This window comes from Aphelocoma coerulescens, chromosome 2, assembly GCF_041296385.1.
Source record: "Aphelocoma coerulescens isolate FSJ_1873_10779 chromosome 2, UR_Acoe_1.0, whole genome shotgun sequence".
Lineage (NCBI taxonomy): Eukaryota > Metazoa > Chordata > Aves > Passeriformes > Corvidae > Aphelocoma > Aphelocoma coerulescens.
Window position 1 is genome coordinate 159917323 of NC_091015.1, and position 21772 is coordinate 159939094.

Sequence of the window (21772 nt, forward strand, 5' to 3'; positions counted from 1 at the left end):
AAATCCCTCTCTGTTACTCTGGGTTAACAGCAATCTGAAACCAATGTGTTTATTAGCTATGCTTCAGGAGAACTCATTTTAATGTGGCAGGTAACCATGAAGTTTGAATTGTTTTCATTTTTCCTGTACAAATATAGTGCACTCCAGCAGTTTCCTCATGTCTTCATGCTTAACAGAGTGGAACAGAAATTAAGAGAACAAAGAAATAAAAGAGGAAAGTCCTTGAGTATGAATTTCCTTACCTTCATTCAGTTGCAACATCTAAAGGTCATCCCTCATTTTAAGCACACCATCATCCACCAAGTCTGAAGAAATATTTCAAGTTAATGTGAAAACATGACTGTGTTACAACAGCATGCTTCATCACAATGAAACAATTACTTCTTAAGTTCAGATTTTTTTTGTGTAAAAATGCAGTAAAATTAAATAAGTATACATTTAATAAAAATACATTTAATTTGCTACATTTCCACTGAGCATTAATAGAACAGCCAAAATGCTTTCCTCCAAGTACAAGTGAAACCACCAAGATCTGGAATAGGTAATATCAACTTACCTGATTTCTCCTGATAGAGATTATTATCTTCAGAGCCTATATTAAACTGGAGGTTATAGCCAGGTCTTAATAAACACTTTGTGAAAAACTTTGAGCAGATAGGCTTGATAATCTTTCCTTAAAATCCTGTGAAAATTGGTATCCTAATCCCTGAAGGACTAACTAGAGGTAACACAATCGTAAGCACAAAAAGTGTCTGTTGAATCCCGCATGGAAAGGCTCTGTGGCAGGTCAGGTGGGGATTGCAAGCTCCTTTTGGCAGTAGAATTGAATTGTGGAGGATTTTTTCCCTTTTAAAGGAACAGCTCAGCTTACTGCAATTAGACCAATGCCACCTTTTGATGGTGAGAAGTAGTCAAGAGTGAGCCCCTTTGGTAAAGCTTCAGCCATCCTTCAGTTCAAACAAGGGACATTGTCAAGCGGGCAGAGATGAAGCCTGAACTATATCTTAAGTGTGGAACCTCAAAAGGAATAAAATGGCAAACAGGAAAAATTGCCCAAAATCACGGTGAGGTGGTGAGGAAGGGAGAGAGATCTGCTCAGAGCAATGACATAAGGCAATTTCAGTGATGCTGAGTAATGTATAGTAGTATCCAAGAAATGATCACTGTTGGAAGCAGCGGGCCAAATTCTGCTCCCATTTACTCCAGTGGACTGGAAATGATTCCTCTGAAATCAGTGAGTTTAGGTGCAGCACAGTTAAGAGCCAGTGATCGTCCATTCAGTAATTTTACCACAATCCACTGAACATTTCAACTTGTGAAATCACTCAAGACCTTACAGCAATTAATAAAGGGAAGTTAAGTGGATTCATAGTTGGTTTATGAAATAAAAAGTGCTTCAGTGACCATGTTAAGTGTGTGGATGGGCTAAGTCTGTCTGTCCAACACTCCTGCCTTCACCAAGAACTTCAGAAGCTGCGAGGAAACTGAAGCCACGTTTAACAGAGTTGTGGCTGGTAAATAAGATGCCCACACATCTGTGCACATGAATGCACAATCTTACCTTTGTTTTCTTTTATTCTGCCTTTCACAAAAAAACATGCAGTGGGGTGTCTCTGCATTTAATATTATTTATTTCTATATGGAATTCACTGGTGTGAAAAAAGGAAAATTTTCATGACTCGTGACTGAATGCTGCAGCTTGAGGAAGATGGAAACATCTTTTCTTTGACAAGACTTATTTTTACTGACTTAATTATCAGTTGCTCAATATCACATCAAGAAGGCTGGGATGAAAGTCCTCTCTGTAACAGCTGACAAAACCAGGTATAGCCAGGAAAATGTGTGCGCTGGGATCACTTCCAGCCGTTTGAAGTTTGCCTATGAGGATAATTAGACTTTCAGCAGGTTTTGCCTCATGCTGTGTTTTACCCTGGGACTCTGTAATTTTAACTTTCCTCAGCTGCCGAGCAATGCTCAGGTGACCCGGGAGGGGGCTTTTGTTCAGCCCCAACTTTGACTCTTGGGGACAATGCTGTGTTCTCACTCAGAATCCCTCTGAGCAAGTAGCTTTCTCAGGAGTATAGTCTTTACATGCCTCCTTTTTCCAGCATCCCTTTGTGTGGCAGCACTGTGTCCATAACTACCATCCCAAAATCCAGACCAGGAAAAGAAGACATTTTTAGTGTCTCTTAGTAACACAGTATAGGCACATAATTAATATAAATTACCCAGTAAATGCATTCATTTGCTGAAGGTTGCATAGGATAAGGCCCCACTAATGCAATTTGAAGAAACACAAATTCAAGGAAATGTCTGTACTTTATCTGTAAGAGAGAGAACAGTGATGTGACATTCTGGTAAGGAGGGAGAAAATGAAGTCTGGCTGTTGGAGCTCTATGTGCGCTGAGAGCACAGAGTGAGAGCAATGCACTATTTCCTCCTTCTGGCTTTTTCTTAGACCCTTAGATGTGATCAAAAGCACACATTTCTCTACAGCAATTGCAGTATGTGTGAGTGACTGCAAGAGCTCCAGCCATACATCCCTGTGTCCTCAGCCAGTGGCACCAACCCGCTTCCCCTCCCGCCTGCTCTGTCCTGGTGTGACAGTGCCCTCAGGGACACCCTCCGTCCTGCCTGGGCTATGAACCATCTCTGCCATGACCTGTGGCACCTGGAGCGCTGTAGCACCTAAAGCACCTTGAAAACCTGTCTGATTTGCCTACCTGGAAAACACATATCCAGCTGTGCCTCTTTCTCATCAGATACTGCCGTGCAAGAGAGAAGGAAATGCCATTTTAAAATAGGGAACAAAGAAGCAAACTTAACAAAAGTTTACTCCAGAGCATTGAAGCTTTATTTTCAGTTACACTTCATTTTACTGTGGCAAATGTTTCCATGAAAGCATCTTTGAGTGATTGTTTAATAAACTTTGTTTAGAAATGTATCAATTGTGTAAATTCCATTTGTTCTGAAAAAGCCTGATTGCACTTCAACAGTTTTCTGTTAGTCCCCTACCATTACAGTTTTACAAGATATTTAGCTTATTTTATTAAGAAATGTACTAGCTCTATCAAGTTTACTTTCACCTGGATTTAATTTCAGATTTTACCAGTATCCTTCTATTTTATTTATTTTTGCACAAGTTCTATTAAGGACAACTCTCTAAATGTAATACTGTTTCTTTGTCAATTCTTTTTCAGAAGAGTAACATTTCCTCTCCTAAAAGAAAAATTATTTACAGAACCACAGAATTATTAATTCTGGAAAAGAACTTTAAGACCATGGAGTTCAACCATTAACCCAGCACTGCCAAGTTCACCACTAAACCACATCCCCAAGTGCCACACCTACACATTTTTTACATACCTCTAGGTAGGGTGATTCCACCACTTCCCTGGACAGCCTGTTCCAGTGCTTGACAACCCTTCCATTGAAGAAGTTATTCCAAATATCCAATCTAAACCTCCCCTGGCACAACTTGAGGCTATTTCCTCTCTTCCTGTTTCTTGTTACCTGGGAGAAGAGACTGACCCCCACCCTGGCTACAGCCTCCTTTCAGGGAGTTGTAGAGAGCAATAAGGTCACTCCTGAGCCTCCTTTTCTCCAGGCTGAACATCCCCAACTCCCTCAGCTGCTCCTCATCAGACCCTTCCCCAGGTCCATTGCCCCTCTCTGGACACTCTCCAGCCCCTCAATGTTTTTCTCGCAGTGAGGGGCCCAAAACTGAACACAGGATTCGAGGTGAGGCCTCACCAGTGCTGAGTACAGAGGCAGTCACTGCCCTGGCCCTGCTGGCCACACTATTGCTGATACAGACCCACTGCCATTGACCTTCTGCCTACCTGGGCACACACTGGCTCATGTTCAGCTGCTGTCAGCCAGCACCCCCAGGGCCTTTTCCTCTGGGCAGCTTTCCAACCACTCTGCCCCCAACCTGAAGCACTGCAGGGGGTTGTTTTGACCCAAGTGTAGGACCAAGCACTTTGCTTTGTTGTACCCCAAATATACAGTTATATATATAAACATGTATTTATTCCCATTCCTAGAACTTCTTTCCCATTTCAGAAAATGTATTTAGAACTGAAAATAGTTCCTGCAATTTAAATAAATTTTTCTTTAATTTTTCTTATTAACATTTTGTTAAGATTGGTACTAACACCACAGAACATCCTGAACAGAATGAGCATTAAAATCTACACACTGTTTTCAGTAAGAATGTTTTGTATATTCATTAGTCTAAAGTAGAGAACACTTTCTTTTGAAGTGTCTGATATTGTGAAACTTTTTTTTGAATTCAAGCATGCTCTTGAGGGAGAAAAAGGAGAGAAACTGGGAAAAAAGGAGTCATGGAGATTGTGAAAATGGGTAGTGGTGAGAAGCCACTAGAAAACCTAGTGGTTTTCTTACCAGTGTGTGAGTTACAATACATGAGATTTTCACACAATACTATGCACTGCTCCTTGAGGGCTTCCACAGATGTTAGTTTCTCATCAAGCACTTGGCATTCATAAATATAAATCTTCATAAAGTTTTGATTAGATACAGAGAAGTTGCAACAGCCCAGAACTTAGAAAACTATTTAAGAAATTATCAAGTGATTTTATTTCTGATAGGATATGTGTCAGACATGTAACTGATCCCATCAAGTCTGCCAAAACATTCATAGCACATATTACACCTTTTTTCACAATCCCTGTTTTGTATTCTGCTGTCCATCTGCATCTGACACAACGAAACAGGAGAAAAACTGTGGTGCTATCCCAAACCCATTGGGCTACCAGTCATTATCTTGGAGGGCAATTTCTTTAAATAATGACTAGCTCTCCTGCTGCTCTCTGCCATGGGGCTTGGCTTTCCTGATTCCATCCCTTCTCTGGGATCCAAGAGGATGCTCTATGTTTATCAAGCAACCATTTTACCCTGGCAAGTCTTAAAAATCAAAGTATCCAGCAAAGAAAGAAACAGAAGGATACACTGAGAAAGTTCCACTCCTGACACTGTTGCTTGAGCCATACTGGATTCAATTTTTACCCTTTCTAAACTGCTGAGCCAGTCTTATTCTGCTTAGGTGGGGGACATTGTATAGGATCCCAGGCATCCCATATAGACATAAGCACAGGCTGCAGGAGGGAAAACCTCCCTGGATATAAGGAGGGCTTTGTCTGAGAATAGGTATCACATCTTGTTCCCATTTTAGAGTCCATTTCTTAAAAGATCAGACCCAGTGCCTTACTGAAATCCAGCAATTTGTCAGGCTCTGGTGTTTGGGTGACACCAAGGGGAAATTTTAATGCAACAGCTTTCAGTGCAGGTCAACAAAAACTGAGTGGTTCACTCGTTCTGCCTGTGAAATACTCAGGCAAATGTCATTGCTGTGCCTGGCAGCTGCAGGGTTCAGTTCAAGCCCTTCAGTTCAAGCTGGGACATTCACTGCTAAGGCAGCAATGATAACATGGATTAACATTATCTATAAAAAATGAAGACACTTGAAAAAACCCTGAACCCCAAAAGGTTCAGAATTCCACACTCTGGTGCATTAGCTTTAAAAAACACAAACTGTCAATCTTTGGAAAAAAAATAGATAGAACTGGGCTGTAAGAGCCTGTCAACCACCTTATTTCTTATTTAGTTATTATTTTTATTTAAATAGAATAATTTAAAACAAACAGACTCAAAAGCACTACAACTTAATATTGCAGTTCTAAAGGATCTTTTAATTATTCTCACTTTACAGTGATTTAGAAGTGGAATAAGACATGGCATGAATGTTGAATATTTTACCTACCACAAAAAAATAAAAAACCTTTTTTTAGTTTCAAGTGCTCAGCAGAGCTGATTCCTTGGTGACAACCATGAAACTGAAGCGACAGAGAATGCCTTAAAAATACCTCTCTTTGCCCAGATAAATTTTTGGGAAGAGGTGATGTTTCACTTCTCTTCCTGTCTCATTCAGACACAGGACCTCACAGAAATGCACCAGCAGAACCAGGGGCTGAATTCAAGCAAATTCCCTGCAGGGGATATTCTGATTATGCTTGTGCCATTACTGTGTTCTCTGTATATTTTGTTTGCAATTTCATAATATTTTAGCTCATTAATGTCTCCAATATGAATGTATTTTTCCCCACTTTTCGTTTTTCCCCACATGTATGCTCAAAGCCATATAAATTACATGGCCACTAAATCAAAAGATGTCTCAAATAATGGGATCTATTGTGTATTGACAGGGCTGGCTGTGGAAGCCAGAGAAAACCTACTTGTAGCTGAGTTTAGTCCTGCCTAGATGAAGTCAAAAGGGTGTTTGCCAATGTCTCTGCTGGGGGTACATTTGACAATGTGTTCTTTGAATATGTGTGAAGGTATCACAAATGAAAATAAATTCATCCACATCATAATTGAAATTTCTATTTATTAATAAGTGGTGCAATTTTTAAAGACAGAACATAAAAAAATCAGTTAAGAAGTATTGTTTGCATAATATAGTGAAATAAACATATTAAATTTGTTCAAATATTGGACAGTGCCAGAATAGAAATTACACATACAGTTTAAAAATTACAATAAATAATATTATAAAGAGCACTAAAGGCCACTTGTATAAAAGTCGTGTTCCCTTGTCAGCCAGAATCTGAAAAGCATCTTTGTAGCATGGAGAAAATTTCAGTGAGCAAGGCACAAATACTAGTAATAATAAGATGCCATAACTAGAAAACAAAATGCAGTTGGTTATGTAACCTTCAGTCTCAGCGTGTTCTTCATGATGGAAATAGAATCCCATTTTCAGTATTTTGCTTCACTTAACTTCAGAGGGAAGCTACTCAAAGCTGAATTGGGAAGGATCAAATCTTACAGCCCAAATAATCAGAAGCAAAAGTGATACCCAGGACCTTCATTCCCAGAGTGCCCAGCTAAAAACACTTGAAAATGGCCCCTTTTTCCTCTGCACCTCTGAAAATAGTCTTCAAAGTGAACACTCACGCTTATCTGGGCTCCTGAAAAAGTGACATTCCACCAAATTCATGAGGTGCCATAGGAAATTTAGGTTTGCAGCTCTTAGGCACCTAGAGCTTAGTGCTGGGGGCTGTGGGGGGCAAGGAGACAAGATCCAGCTCTTTCCTCCCGTGCTCTGCAGTAGGCAAGACAGATTTAGTTCTCACCGAAGCAGATGTGACACTTCTGCAGCAGCTGGGCTCCCAGCAGGGATGAGTTTGCTCCTTACTCTGCATTTTCTGATTGCTTTAGGCTGTGATCTTGCAAACTGGTTGGACCTGGGTGCTCTCCTGAAGGCCACAAGGCAGCGGCCCTGCTATACCCAGGTTCAGGTGGGCTTTAGTTTGCAGCGCTCCTGGGACACCATTTGAAGCAGAAAAATTTTAAACTATTTCCACTATGGACCATAACAATGCAGCAACATTACAGATAAAAACAGAGCAAATACAGCCAAAGTCAGTTTAGGGACTTTTTAATCAATCTCTCCATGGGTTATATTCCCTTTTATTTTGATAGGAGCCAGACTGATAAATTCAGTGCAGGGAAAAGCCAAGGCAAGTACAACAGCCATTACCTGACTAGATTTTTTTTTTTAAGTGCCAGCTCCTTAAATAGAACACAAACCACATTTACCATACCTTCCTGCTTCAACTAAGCATTCACTTCTGCCTTAATCAAATATTCCTGGTTTGCATCTAAAGTGAGGAAGCTTAATTGATAATAATGCTGCAAAGAAAGGCACACAATGTAAACACAGATTCACATTTTTGAAAACTTCCAGACATGTGGCATTTGTTAGGGATTGAAAATCAGTCTAAAAATGTAGCCAAGAAAAATGTCTCCAGATCAGTGCTGTCCTTCACAAGGCAATTCATAAATAAAGGCAGATTAGAACCCAGCCGTGCTCCCAGTGCATCACTCTGAGAAGGTTTCTAACTTCAAGGAGAGCAGAGAAAAGCTTCACACTTTCTAATTATGGAAGATATCTCAAGGCCTGAAATGAGTTGAGTCATCAAAGTCATTGATACTTGTTAATGTTAACTACATGTAAACAAAGTGTTAGAGTCAGTTGGGATGCTAGAAAGATCTGACCCAAAGAGATAACTCTTAAACTGAAACATCATGCAGAAGAAGGAGGTATAAATCTAATTAATTCCTATTAAAAAAGTTATTATTGACCCAGATGCCTCTCTCAAATGAAATTGTGAATAGAGATTCCTTGTGTGTGGAAGCAGGTCCTGACCTTCTTAATGTTACTGGGATCCCACATAGTTTGTTTTGCTTTCTCCAGTATCTATGGCAGGCACATAAACCACAGTTCTAAGGTGGATGCGCTCCCTGGACTCATCATGATTGGAGTCTGATGATGTTTGTGTGCATATCCCAGATCAGGAATGGTCTCCAGATCTCACCTTGACATGTATCTGTTGTCAGCACAAGCAGCAGAACTGATGGATGCCCTATTTTTAATCCTGATGATGTAAAGGGAAGAGAGCTGCTAAGAGCAGCACCCATATGAACAGAGCAGTGACTGGTTTCAGTGCCAAAAAGAATAAATAAATATTAAAATAAGATAATCAGATCTGCCTTGTCTCATTTCTTGGATCTCCTTCACAGGAACCACAGATGTCCACTGCAGAGGAGCTTGCTGAGTTTATCACCAGTACTTTTTAAGAAGAGGCAGATTTTTCTGGCATCATTAAAATTTCATGTTGTGGCTACAAATACCTGACCTGACACCTTTAAGCTGCATGTTTCAAATACATATTACATGCCATAGAAAACACTAACTTCAAGACAGTTCAGCTGCTAAGTGTGCACAGTGCAGATCAGCCCAAATTCCACTTTCTCTGAGGATGCACTCTGTGTGCATGTGAATATTCATCCAAGTCTCTTGGATTTTGTCTTGGAAAGAACATACCTTTATAATGAGGCTATTTATGGATTTTCAGCCAGGTTTAATATTGAGAAAAGATTCCTTTTATATGAGCTGTCATGGAAGAGAACAGAAACCTGAACTGAAGAATTTCAGTGGGAATTGGACAGGGAGCTGCATGGCATAGCAACTGTCAAAGGCAGCCACAAACAAGTTTCTCAGACTGCACCTGCTTTTTGGCTGCCTTGATTTTTGATTGCTCACATTTAGAAAGCACTTTAAGAAGGACCAAACTCAGACGAAATCAGTAGGAATGACAGGCCCTTGACATGTAAGAAAACTGAAGCAGGTTTGTCTAGCACATACTTACACCAACTTCAGAAGTGTAGCAATATTAAAATAATTTTTCATTCTTTTTCGTTCTCTTGGCATGTGAGGGCTGAATCTCACAAGTTGCCACAGACATCTATTACTATTTCAGAAAGCCTGCAGCAGGTACAATGCAGGTATTTCTAAGAATCACTGATGGCCAAAGAATTCTTCTCATTATGCTAAATCAAAATGAATTACACTATGGTAATGTAGTTTTATTCTTTGCTAATTTTGCCACAAAACTGTGCAAAACACAGATTATCTTTCAGATCAATGCTATTTTGTCAATTAAGTAATTACCAAAATTGTGCCTCATACCATCATATTTACTGGCTTCAGAACAGCTCCATGGACTCAGCCCAGTCTTCAAAGGCTGTAACTGGTCTGCATTATTTAATCCGGTAACAACAGCAGTTTGTTTTTCCTGAAGATCTGTTTCCAGAAAGATGAATCATGATTTAGCTGAAGAAGCAGATGAAGTAAGAAGATCCTAATCCTTTAGATGTCTCTTCCAATAGAGAACAAACAATGAAGATGAAGGCAATGCTCGCATCTGGGAAAGAGCAGAAGCTCCCTGGATGGAAGGACTGTTATGAGACCTCAACAATACTGAGGCATTAAACAAGAAGTTTACTATGGTGGGAAAAACCCAACAAAATATGGACTGGAGCACTCTCTGTCCAGGGCTTTGCAGTACCCAGTAAACACTGGGAAGCCCAGTAATGTGTTCTTGTGCGCAGATTGGATGTGCCAGGGGTGCTCAGTTGTGCAGCTGCAGCGTAATACAAGCAGTCTCTACAGAAAGCCCCTTTTCTAACATCTTACTTGGGCTAAATCCTTGTGTCTTTGTTAGTCAGTGTCCTGGCCACAATGGGGAAATCACATGGAGTGACGAGGTCATTCTGGACATGAGGTGGGGATGAGCCATGGCAGAGAGGATGCTCCTTGGATCAGTGGGGGAGAGGTGAGAGCCTTCCCATTGACTGTGTGATCTCTGATCATCTGACATCTGAGCAAGTCACCCTCTGCTCTCTTTGAAGCTGGTAGACATTTGGTCATTGTAGATAACTGAGTTAAAGGTGAGATTAATCTCATCCCAAAGTTGATGTGTGCCTTGGTTCCTGTACACTGTGCTCACAGACTGTACTGCTTCATTTCCCACCTGCTGTAAAGACAGCATCATGGATGCTATTGCATGGACACCTTTGCTCACACCAGGTAAGACCGGCATAGGATATTCGAATATGCTAGTTTTACTGGCTTTACAGATACTACATTCCCACTGTAATGGTGAGACCTTTGATTCATTTCTTTCCAGTGGTCCAGTGATTCTTCTGGTCTCCTCAATAATTTCCATCTTCTATGAAAAAATATTTGGCTGAGGCCCAGGGAGCATACTTATCTCTCTGTTGCTCAGGGACACGTGAAAAAAATGATGATTATTTATTCATACATTAATCTTAAATATAGCACACATTCATGGATTTGGAGCACTCCATTTCCAAGAGAAAAGGTAAACAAAGAGAAAGAGATCCTGGCAAAATCTCACACTGTGGGACTTGCAGGGAACAGAATAGCAATTTTCTGCACATCTGAGGAGCTCAAAGCACTTGGAAAGTATTAGAGAATTGAGCCTTTCAACCTGTGAGCATGTGTGGAAGTGTAACTCACACTTAACAGACTGGGAAACTGAGGCTGAGTTACATTATGCATCTTACTTAGCAGCACCTAAGTCAATAGAAGAGTAGAGTGTGTAAACCTGGACTTCCCTACACTGAACAACCTTATTTTTGGAACAGAAAGAAAATTTGGCCCCATAAGTAGCAAACAGACTTAGCAAAAGATTTTCTAAGAAACATCATTATAATCTTACTTTGAGCAATTTTATAAACACTAGTGAAGATTTTTGAAGTAGTTTGAGGGATTTCTATTTGCAATTTACAATAAATAAATACCTATGATCAATCCCAGGAGGTGGCTTTGATGATTTAAAGCCCTATGCTTAATTTCATTTCAACATTGTATTTCAGGGGTAATTATATAAGAGATCACATGAGAAATATTTATTTCACAAAAACATTTCAATAAGGTCATACTTTGACTCAGCTTTTTCCCTGCTTTCGATATTAGAAATTCTTGGCTTGGTTGATTAGAGATAGATTTGTTTATATTGGAAAATGATTCAGACATTATCTTTCCACAAAGGGATATTGCTTCTGAATATATTTTTATTTTGCTGCTCTGTTTACAAAATGTAGCAAGGACCACTGTATCTTGTCTGTTATCAATTCACCATTGTTGTATTGAAGAGTATCAGATAGATATGTATCATAGAAGAAATCAGCTGTACCATTTATATAGGGCAAAGTCATGCAAACCATGCTCAAAACTAAGCTCCTTAGTTTTGGTAGCATGAAAAAAACTGCATTAGTAAATTGTATGAAATGGTGCAGAATGACTACCACTAATATCACATGCATCTTATGCAGCCATTGGTGTTTTGAACTAGTAAGCTTTGGGTGTAGAGTAAGTGAGATATACAAAGTATGCTTACATTACAAGGAGAAGTCAACCAGTGACTGCCCCCACACGCACTTTTAAACTGGCTTGTTTGAAGGGGTCCATATTGAATCTGAAATCCCATCTCCTGTAGAGGACAAGGGCATAGAGCCACTTGGTGTGAAAGGGTCTGTGTCTGTGTCTGTCTCCCCCTCTGCTAGGTAGCGTTTCTCTCTCATCCATGCTGATCCCCCGTTGGGGCCAAAGGGGAAATCGTCTCTCTCTTGGGAGATGCTGAAGCCACTTGGGGAGCGCTCGAGTTCCTCATGGTTGACAGAGAGAAGGGACAATGGAGTATCGCTGTCTCTCGTTAGGCTCCTTCTCTGCCTCGGAGACACCTTATCTGAGTAAGGGCTTTGAAGGTCCCCTTGGGAATGGTAGCTAACCTGGGAGTCCATTAATGTAAATATAGGCAAAACTGTTGGCCTTTCTGCATATGAAGTTGAGGAAGGTGTGGCTTGCAGTTTGCCAGAGCTTTGCCCACCTATTGATAAAGGTTGTGAGTGAGTCATATGACCCCGTGCTGAGAAACCATAGGGGCTGACTTTGTTGACTGGAACCTGCTGGAAGTTGTAAGGAGTTTCACGAGAACACTGCTCAGTGTATTTATATATTATTGTTTTTAATTCAGAATATTTGTTTTCTTCTCTCTTCTCCCTTGCAGGAGAAGCGGTTTCTTTCAATGGACTTATCTCAGCAACTTGGATCTGCAGCTGTTCCATATGATGCATATGCATATCAACAAGGAAATCCAGTTTCTTCCCCATGTCATTTACCTGAAAAATACCAATGTCATGATATTGCCTCAAGTCAGTTGTTCAAAAAGAGTCCATGATTCTGTAGGTGCACTGCTCCCAGCAATGGTGTGCTGCCATCTTTATTGGTCATGGAGGCATGTACAGGATAACCATGACCTTCCCTCAGAAGCTGGGCTGAACTGGATGACATCTTATCCTCTAGCTGCCTCAGATTATGAACACCCATCCCTATTAACTGTGCCAAAAAAATTCTTAGTGTTGCTGGATATTTAACAGTCCAGTATCCAACAGGACTCGATAACTTTAGAGCAAAGTGTTGATACCAATGGTAAACAGCTATTACCAAAATTCAATATATGGAATTACCTTTGCATACAGACCTTTTCTCTAACTCTTAATCACAGAATCACAGGATCGTCTAGTTTGGAAAAGACCTTTGAGATCATTGAGTCCAACCTATGGCCTAACACCACCTAATAGTCCCACAACATCGGGGTTAACATATCATGACTAATTTCCTTTCTCTTTTGGATAGGGTACAAGAGTGGACAATCATTTTGAGAGCCAGACCCTGCAGAAAAAGGGCTTTCTCACAACAAACACCAGATGTGAGGAGTATAGAAGTTAAAGGAATGAAAATGTCCCACTTCAACATCGTGGTTAGGATTTTCTGCCACACATAGTGACATTGATTCAACAAGTTTCAAAATGCACACTTCCCAGATAAGTAAATTCTTTCATGAAAAACTAGCAACACAGTTTTGTGATCATTAGAACAAGATCTCTGTGAGTCTTCACCATCAGCAGCAAAATTCTGCCTGGGTCAGCCAGAGTCATACAGAATTTATGCCAGTTCTTTCATGTCTGAACAAGCATCTCAGCCTCCATCCTTGTCATGAAATTACCTACCTGTCTCTCAACTTTAACAAATTTGCCCATCATACTTTGGTCTTCAGTATCAGCTGTAGAGGCTTTGGCTACATATGGTTCATTTCTACAAAAAATAAATAACTCTATTAGTGTTCAATATTTCTTTACATCACAATAAGCAATTTATATCAGAAATAAGAATCACCATCTTATTGATTTATTCATACAGATCCTTGGAGCCCTTTTAGTTGTTTATTCAAATAGGAGTGAAAGTCTACTCTGTGATGCTAATGCATTCCTAAAATATATAATCTTGATTTTTAATTTAATTTTTTTGTTGTTCAAGTTTAAGATAAAGATTAAAAAGCCCCAGAAGTTCAAAATAAAATTTAAATTATTCTCCAGCTTGTTGGAATAATTTCAGGTTTGTGAAAATTATAGAGATAGTGCAGTTAGTGGGTCTACAGATGGCCATGTGTTTTTAAATCTAATTCTTTATAATTAGTGTCTCTGGAGACTGAATCTGAGTTTCTAGGATGAGTGTGTTTTTTTCTCAATTTCATTATATCAAATAGTAAGTGTCAGAGATTGGAAATGCTGAAAAGAGACAGTCTGGTCTGGACATTTTAAGCTGATTCCAGAAAAGGTTTTTCATCTATGCAATTTCTTCCTGCCTGTCCATAAGATGGACCAAATTCATTAGGTAAGAAGATGATGTCTAACTAAAGAGATTTGATTTATAACTTCATGGGATCTAGGATGCTCATGATCAAGTTAAACCTTTATCAAATGGTTTCCAAACCAACCTCAAAGGAATCAGTGTCTTCCACAACCTATGTCAAAGTCTAGAAAAACAATTTCTGAGCACTTTCTCTTTCACATGATTTGGAACAAATATACCCTAAAACTTTTATCATGTCCAATTCTTCTCTTTCTGACAAAAGCCAAAATATAGCCATGAATAAATCTTACTAGAACAAAATCTATAACTAAAATATGTCAGATTTTCCACATTGGGTTATTGGTGATATGGACTCAGGCAGTTTTTGCAATCTGCTTTCCTCCCCAGGTGATCATTGTCTCTTCCATTTACTTAGGTCTCTGTCTTCACATTTACTTCGTTTCAGATTTTTCCCTGTGTGGGATAATTTATTTTCTGTAAGATTGCCTTTGTTCTGAGCAATCACAACAGCTTTGGAGACAGATTGTTGATGGTCTTGTGTGGCTCTTGATGGATATTTATTGACAGATTGATAGTTGAAAACAACAGAAATGTCATTTATTATTGAATTTTTTCTATGTGGAATGCAGCAATACAATAATATGGTGCAATTTTCACACCCAGAAATCTGGCATTACAATTCATTTTAAGTATCTCTCACCAATCATTGGTTTAAAAGCAGCAGCATTAAAAACCTCTGCTTGCCATTTGGTGGGGCTTTTTTCTCTTCAAGAAGATAATTAGTTTACTTTCAAACTGTTGGTGATTTTTATTGAGCTTTTAAGCAGCTTTACAAGTTGAATGTTAGAAATTTAGCACATCAGCAATCAAATGCATGTATTTAATTTAAAACCATATTTTCAAACTGTGGAGGAGGTGAGCTGGACAATTAAAAAGCCATTGTTCAGATTTCCATCACACATTTTTCTTAGGGAAGCTAGTGACTTTCTGGCTCAGTGTTTACCCATATGTATCTCATAGCAACATATTCTCTCAGTATCATTACTATAACAGTGGATGAACAAAGATCATGCTTATTGGAATGAATAAACTTTTCATTTCTGTACTGGGCTGTGCTAAATACTAGGTATAAAAGAATTCACCTGGGAGACTGTTGTGAAGGATAAGAAAAAGCTCCTCCCTTTTGGGATTTCTTATGCTTGGGAGTAGATGGAGGTCCAGGTGTAAAAATCATATCTACTCTGGAAAAAAGAAGAGTTCAACTGTGTAAGTCCTTCTCCAAATGCTATCACATGACAGAATATGCTGTGCATCTCTGAAGCAAAGATTCAAAAAGGAAGCACTTGTTGATTTGGTAATATATTGAAGGTCATGATGTATCTACTCTCTTCTGGGTACACAATCAATGCACTGAATTGCAATTACCTGGTAATTTAATGGTAATTAAATAATTCTCTAGCTCACTGTTTCCAAACTTTAGCATTTGAAACACATGACTTCTTTTCCTTCGAAGGAACCAAACAGCATGATTGTCAAAAAATATCCAATAACAGCTGCTTTTAAAAATGTCAGGAGACCCATCAGATTTTGTGCAGGGTACTGAAAAACAGAACTTGGCAAAAGGTAGAATTTCTGTCATTCTTAATAAACCAATAACATTCTGTCAGTTGTTGTTGCTAACTGTCAGCAATATTTTTGTCTTTACTAATTATTCTTTTGGCTTGAAAAACATAACTTTAAATGAAGTTGCACAAGGAAGCCTGCTTGATTTTTTATTTGGCACAAAAGCAGAAAGATTGTTTGGAATGCTCCAGCACATGTAATTACACTCTTTTACTACATGGAATATTCTTTCATTTGTCACATCCAACTGCTCAGGTGCAAGTAAGTCTCTGTTTATTCAGCCCACACCCCAAAATGACCACATATCAATCAGCACTAATCCACAGTTATCTGTGTTATTGGACAACCCATGCAGATACCTTGCATTGTTTCACAATGCCCCATGGAGTTTTGAAAATGTAACTAGAAAAAGCTCCAGGCAAGCCTCACGAGGCCAGCTAGATCTTGGCTTGGTCCCCAGGCATTGCTGACAGACGTGTTATATACTTGAAAAAGAGATAGCCCACTGCCTGGAAAATCACTTTGAAATAAGAAATTACAAAGTTCAGCTGAAGGATCAGAGATTTCAGTAAGATTTCAGCCTTTCAAAGCCAAAATAAGTCCAGACAAGGCCCAAATGTGCAGCAAGAGTTGCACTCCGTCAGCCCATTCTTGAGAGAAATGAAGGTGTTTATGTGGCATTTTGCTGTTCAGAGTCACTGAGGGCCTCAGGGAATGTGCTGAGCAGAGACTGAGCACAGAGAGCTCCACACATCTGCACACACATCTGCACACACATGGGCTCAGCCCCACACAAGTTTACACCCCCAAGCTCTGGCCTGGGCTCATGGCTCATGGTACAAGCAGCACAAAGTTTTGTAGATGTGCCTCAAAAGCACATAACAATGAACCACTTCTGTGGAAACAGATGTGGGGGCAGATTGCACATGAATAATGAGGCCTGAAATTCCAAATTTTTTTCAGATATGTCAATTACACCTGAGTGAAGGGGATGTGAAACCTTCTGTGCTGATGTAATTTTTGTACTTTTATGGTGTGCTTCACTAGGTACAGGTCAGCAGAGAATCCAGCCCAAGGAAAAGCTCATGGAGAGAAACTATTGATTTTAATTGACCATCTGTAAAATGGGGAGGAGAGAAACTTGATCCTGATCAAATAAGGTCAAGAAAACTCACAGGGCTTTTTTATTCTGATGTCCTTCTTCTACATCTGAGCCAGTGGTCTCTTGCTGCAGTTATCCCTGCTAGCTACTCACTTGGGGAAAGGTTTTCCAAGGGACCAGCTACATAATGCAAAGACATAGTTTCTGGGTGGCCTTGTACACAAATAGGCCAAGTGTGTTTTCATTTTGCCAGGAAAGCTATACATTTCCCCCCTTTACTTGAAGATTCTTACCTTGCCTGTAGGTATTTTATTCTGGAAAGCATATCAAGATGCCCTGCTGAGTATTGCTCTATCACATCCTTTACATCATAAGGCCTCAAAGTCTCCTTGAATTTTTTTTTATAGAGACGAAACTGTAGTATTCTGCATAATAAACAGAAAAAAATATTAATTTCTTATATAAATTCCATGATGAAAATTTCCAGTTTTATCAAAATATGGATGAATTCTCTGCGTGTTTGGAAATTGAGTGTGTTATTTCCAAGCAAGGCAATAAAATACAAACTGAGAATCTATAACATCATTCCACATTTGAAAATTTATAATAGTTGGCTTTTCCTAATTAATAGTCTAAAACAAGTAGTTTAAAGCTTCAGAATCACAGTTGGAGTTTGAACAACACAAGTTGCAGGAGATTTTGAAGCTGTGAAGTTGAAGCTGCTTTTTTATGCTTCAGTCTATTATAAAGCTAATTTACAGTACATGCAATGCTGAATCATTCTCATCTTGGTTTTAATTTTGCACCGGGGAAAGTTTTGGATAGGAAATGCTAAACAGATACAATTGTGGAAGTTAAGAAATTAGCAGCAGTTCAGGTTGTGAAGAGGTGAAAAATTTTTAGAACAGCCTGAAGTGTCCTTGAAGAAAACAGCCGTATCACATTATTGTTGTTGTTGTAATGATAATAATGTAATTGCTGTTGTTATTATTATAAAATTACCAAGAAATTAGTAACAGAATTCTTAAAACAAGAAACACTGCTGCCCAGAACACTTGAAAAATGTTTGGCATTCTTTCTTTTCATCTTTTTTTGCTTATACATTACTTAAAATGTATATATATCCTTGTAGAGTAAACAAATAGAGGAAACATATTTAAATAACAAAATCTTCATCTGGTTTAGACTTGGTTTCTGGGTGTTTACTTCTCACTAGAATCTCCAGGTATTTGTTGGTCTGAACTGGGAAATTGCTGTCATCTTAAGATTCTGACTTGCTTTTTATTTAAGGTTTGTGGGTTTTCTAATGTTTTTAAAATCTGTATAAACTTTGATTTAGCAAAGATAATTCTATTACAATTTTTTAAGGGCAGCTGATTCTTTACCTCTGTTGCCTATACATTTTTCTAGGTTTCAAAATTATATCTATGCCTATTTTACCCAAAATGTATATAATAACAGTAAAACTATATATTAAAAGACTTAAATAAAAAATAAGGATCACGATGTTAGCAATTCTAATTTAAAAACTCCTTGATCATGACCCTGAAATCCAGTAAGTGGTTTTGTCTGAAAGAATTACTTCCAATTAATGTTCAAGATCTGGGTACAATACACAAGAAAAAAAAAATCTTGGCTCCTGATTGAGTTTAAAGGAAAATTGCATTAATCAATTAGATTTGGACAGGATGAGGGAAAGAAGTTTTTTGAAAGTAATAATAATGTGTCTCTGTTTGAAAGCAAGCCAGTATCAGGGAAAGAAAGGGAAAGCAAGCTATGGAGGACATAGGGATGAAGAAACTTCCAATGGGAGGGAAGCAGTCATGGGTAGCATGAGCAAAGCCTGTCTGACTTGGCTTTCAGCAGCCTTAAGAAAGCTTGGAAGTTTCAGTGAGTGATTCTCTTGCACCCAATTTAAAAAGAACTGGGAGGGTACATATCATGGCTATATGCAAATAAATATATGGTTATCTCTTTATAACCATCTTCCCTGAAGTTTTTCTAAGATAAACATGAGACACTCCAGACTTGTAGTATTTCACCTGGAAGGTGGTAAGTCCCTGGTGCAAAAATTAGTAACTTCTGGAACAAAGAGTGATTAATGAAATTAATGTAATGAAAGCAGAGTATTTTCCCATGGGGACATTTTTCAAGGGAGGAGAGTAAAAAATACTGCATCAAGGGATAACAGAACATCAATGAATGAATTTTATTTGAATGATGTGCTAAACATATGACCAAGGCTTACTAGGAGTTTTCTAACCTAGGGAAAATCTCTTGTGACATGAAAATAGCGGTGACACATGTCACAAACCTGCTGAAGTGGAAATCTCAGCATCTATTAAAATATGACAACTGAAAAGTAGATTGCACACTCATACAATTGTGAATAAAGAATTGAGTCAGCCCAGAGTTTTTTGTTAAGCAACAATTCCAGTTTCATATAAATATTAGTCACTATATTGAGCAAGATACCATGTTCACATAATATTTTAACAAAGAACAGTACACAATATTATTTTATAATAAATACACTATGGAGTATCTCACAAAATGATGTGGTCAACGTTGCTGAAAAACTTTCTCCCTTCTGCATACTTTCAACAGACTGAATAGGGCCTGTCTCACATTTTTGAGAACATTAGAATTATCTAATCTATTGCATCTAAAAAAAGCAATAACAGAAACAGTGAATCAACATGTAGCAACATGGTAATGTTATATCCTGAAGCATAAGCATTCAAAAAGACATTTACCTGACAGCTCGGATGGCTGTCTTGAATGTGGGGATCATATCTTCCATAGGGAAATCACTACTGTCGCCTCTGTCTTCTGCCATGGGTTCCCCTGTTCCTGCATCTGCAAAGCAGGTGAAAAAAACAGCTGTGTGAACATCTCACCACACAATATTTAGAGGGATGTCTGGCTGAATAAAGCACTACATAAAGTAAGTGCAATTTAATAAAGGAATATCTCTTAGAGATTCTTCTTTCTCTGGTCAGGTCTTGAAAAGGATTTAATTATTTTGGGACAGCTGTAGGACATATTATTTCAAGGGTCTCCTCTCAGATTCCAGCATTTCTGAAACACTGGGAACTTTTCTTCCTTTCCAGTGGAACTCTGCCCAAATTACTTTACATAAAGGCTAAAACAGGTTGTAGAAGCCACAGGCCAAGTTCTCCTGTCACTGGCACTGCCTGGAGCTCATGTACCTTCATGAAGGAGAAAATCACATTCCCCGTGTGGACACCCAGGCTACATCCATGGTAACATGTCCACCAAGCACTGGTGCCAGCTGGCACAAGAAAGGGGAAACTGTTATTTAAAGATGTTAACTTAGATGTTATAGGCAAGAAGAGGAAAATGTGTGCTCAGGGAAGCTGAGAGGAACAATGCCCCGTAATTTTGCATGGAGATCAAATGGAAATCCCTGAGGGGAAGCAAGCTTGGGGAGGGAGGGGGAGGAAAGAAGACATTGCCTCTATAAACAAGGTTTAATGAGATAGCAGTGAAGGCATATTTGAGATGCCTGGACAGAGGCTGCTGCAGGGCTGGATGGAGTCCAGGAGGGAGCTGCCTTAATATAGCATCCTTGCCAATAAACCAAACCACGATGGTATGTGCTTTTTGGGCGATATAGATTGACTACCCTGTGTGCCCTCTTTTTCCAGGTCAAATAGGCTGAATCCAGCACTGCCTTTATCCCATATCAATTGCTGTTTTTAGCACCATGTTGCCTGCACTCCACGACACTTTTTCTTGGGGTTGCCCAAACATACCCTGTAAAACCAGGTACCAAATATGCTTGTCCCAAAAAGTCACAAACCTTCAACAGAATATGCAAAGGAACAAAGTAAAATGGGGAGAACAGGGGATGCACAGAAAGAAATCAACACAGATGGGCTACCTTCCGAGCTTTGCCAAAAAGCGTATGCTTTCATTCGGAATGCAGTGCGAAAACGCTCCTTATTATTCAAGACAACATTCTTAGGCTCTTTTGAAGGACTTTCTTCAATGGCATCTACATTCAGAGGGGTAAATAGCTTTCCTTTAGTATTGGTACCACGAACCCGATCCAAGAGACCCAGCTTTTGGCTACAAAATAAGCAAAAGTAATCATTTTCCTCCTTTGTACACTATTAACTTGTTTTCATGATGCTTTAAGTATATAATGGGCTAAAAAATTGTTTTGTATACAAGGACACTGCTGGGGCTACCATAATAAATCAACGTCTTTGTAAACAACAATTAAGCTCCACAGATAACTGCTTTTATGAGCATTTTTTGGTATCAATGTTGAAAATGTTACCAGAGGGTCGTGCTATCCTCTCCGTGCAAGGTATCACAGTGCTTCAGCTCACGTAGCACAACTGAAGCAGTAGTTTTATTACTAAGACATGAAATAACACTACTGCCATGGGCAGGGATGTCATTCACTAGACCAAGTTGCTCAAAGCTCCATCCAATTTGGCCTTAAAACACTTCCAGGGATGGAGCACCCACAACTTCTCTGAGCAACCTGTTCCAGTGCCTGACCTCCCCCACAATGAAGAATTTAATCCTAAGAATTTAGTCTAATCCTGAAGAATTTAGTCTAAACTAAACCTGCCCTCTTTCAGTTTGAGGCTGTTCCTCCTCATCCCGCCACTACACGCCCTTGTTAAAAATCCCTCTCCTGTTTTCTTGCAGTCTCCCTTTAGGTATGGAAGGTGCTTTCAAGTCTCCCCAGAACCTTCTCTTATCCAGACATTACAATCCCAACTCTCTCACATGAAAAAAATAAAGTCAGGTGTGCTGTGAACCAAATAAAACACCAGCAAAACTCTGGCAAGGCATTGCCAAGCACTGACTAGGGACATGGTAGGGCAGGCTACCCTGTTGTCTCTCCACCATGATGAGTTGTAGTGAAGTGACAAATTTTATTCCTCTGATGATTCCTT

General features: G+C 39.2%; 1 protein-coding gene across 1 annotated transcript in view; it reads right to left on the reverse strand.

Annotated features, from left to right (window-relative positions):
* Nucleotides 1-6430: 6430 nt before the first annotated feature.
* KCNQ3 (potassium voltage-gated channel subfamily Q member 3) overlaps nt 6431-21772 on the reverse strand; it is a 199047-nt gene continuing 183705 nt past the window's right edge. Inside the window, exons 10-15 of the mRNA XM_069005499.1 lie at nt 20740-20927; nt 19589-19691; nt 17126-17257; nt 15250-15348; nt 13465-13549; nt 6431-12573 (exon numbers count right to left, since the gene is read on the reverse strand). Coding sequence (XP_068861600.1) covers nt 11836-12573; nt 13465-13549; nt 15250-15348; nt 17126-17257; nt 19589-19691; nt 20740-20927 — 1345 coding nt within the window. The 3' untranslated portion in view covers nt 6431-11835. The remainder of the gene's footprint in view (nt 12574-13464; nt 13550-15249; nt 15349-17125; nt 17258-19588; nt 19692-20739; nt 20928-21772) is intronic.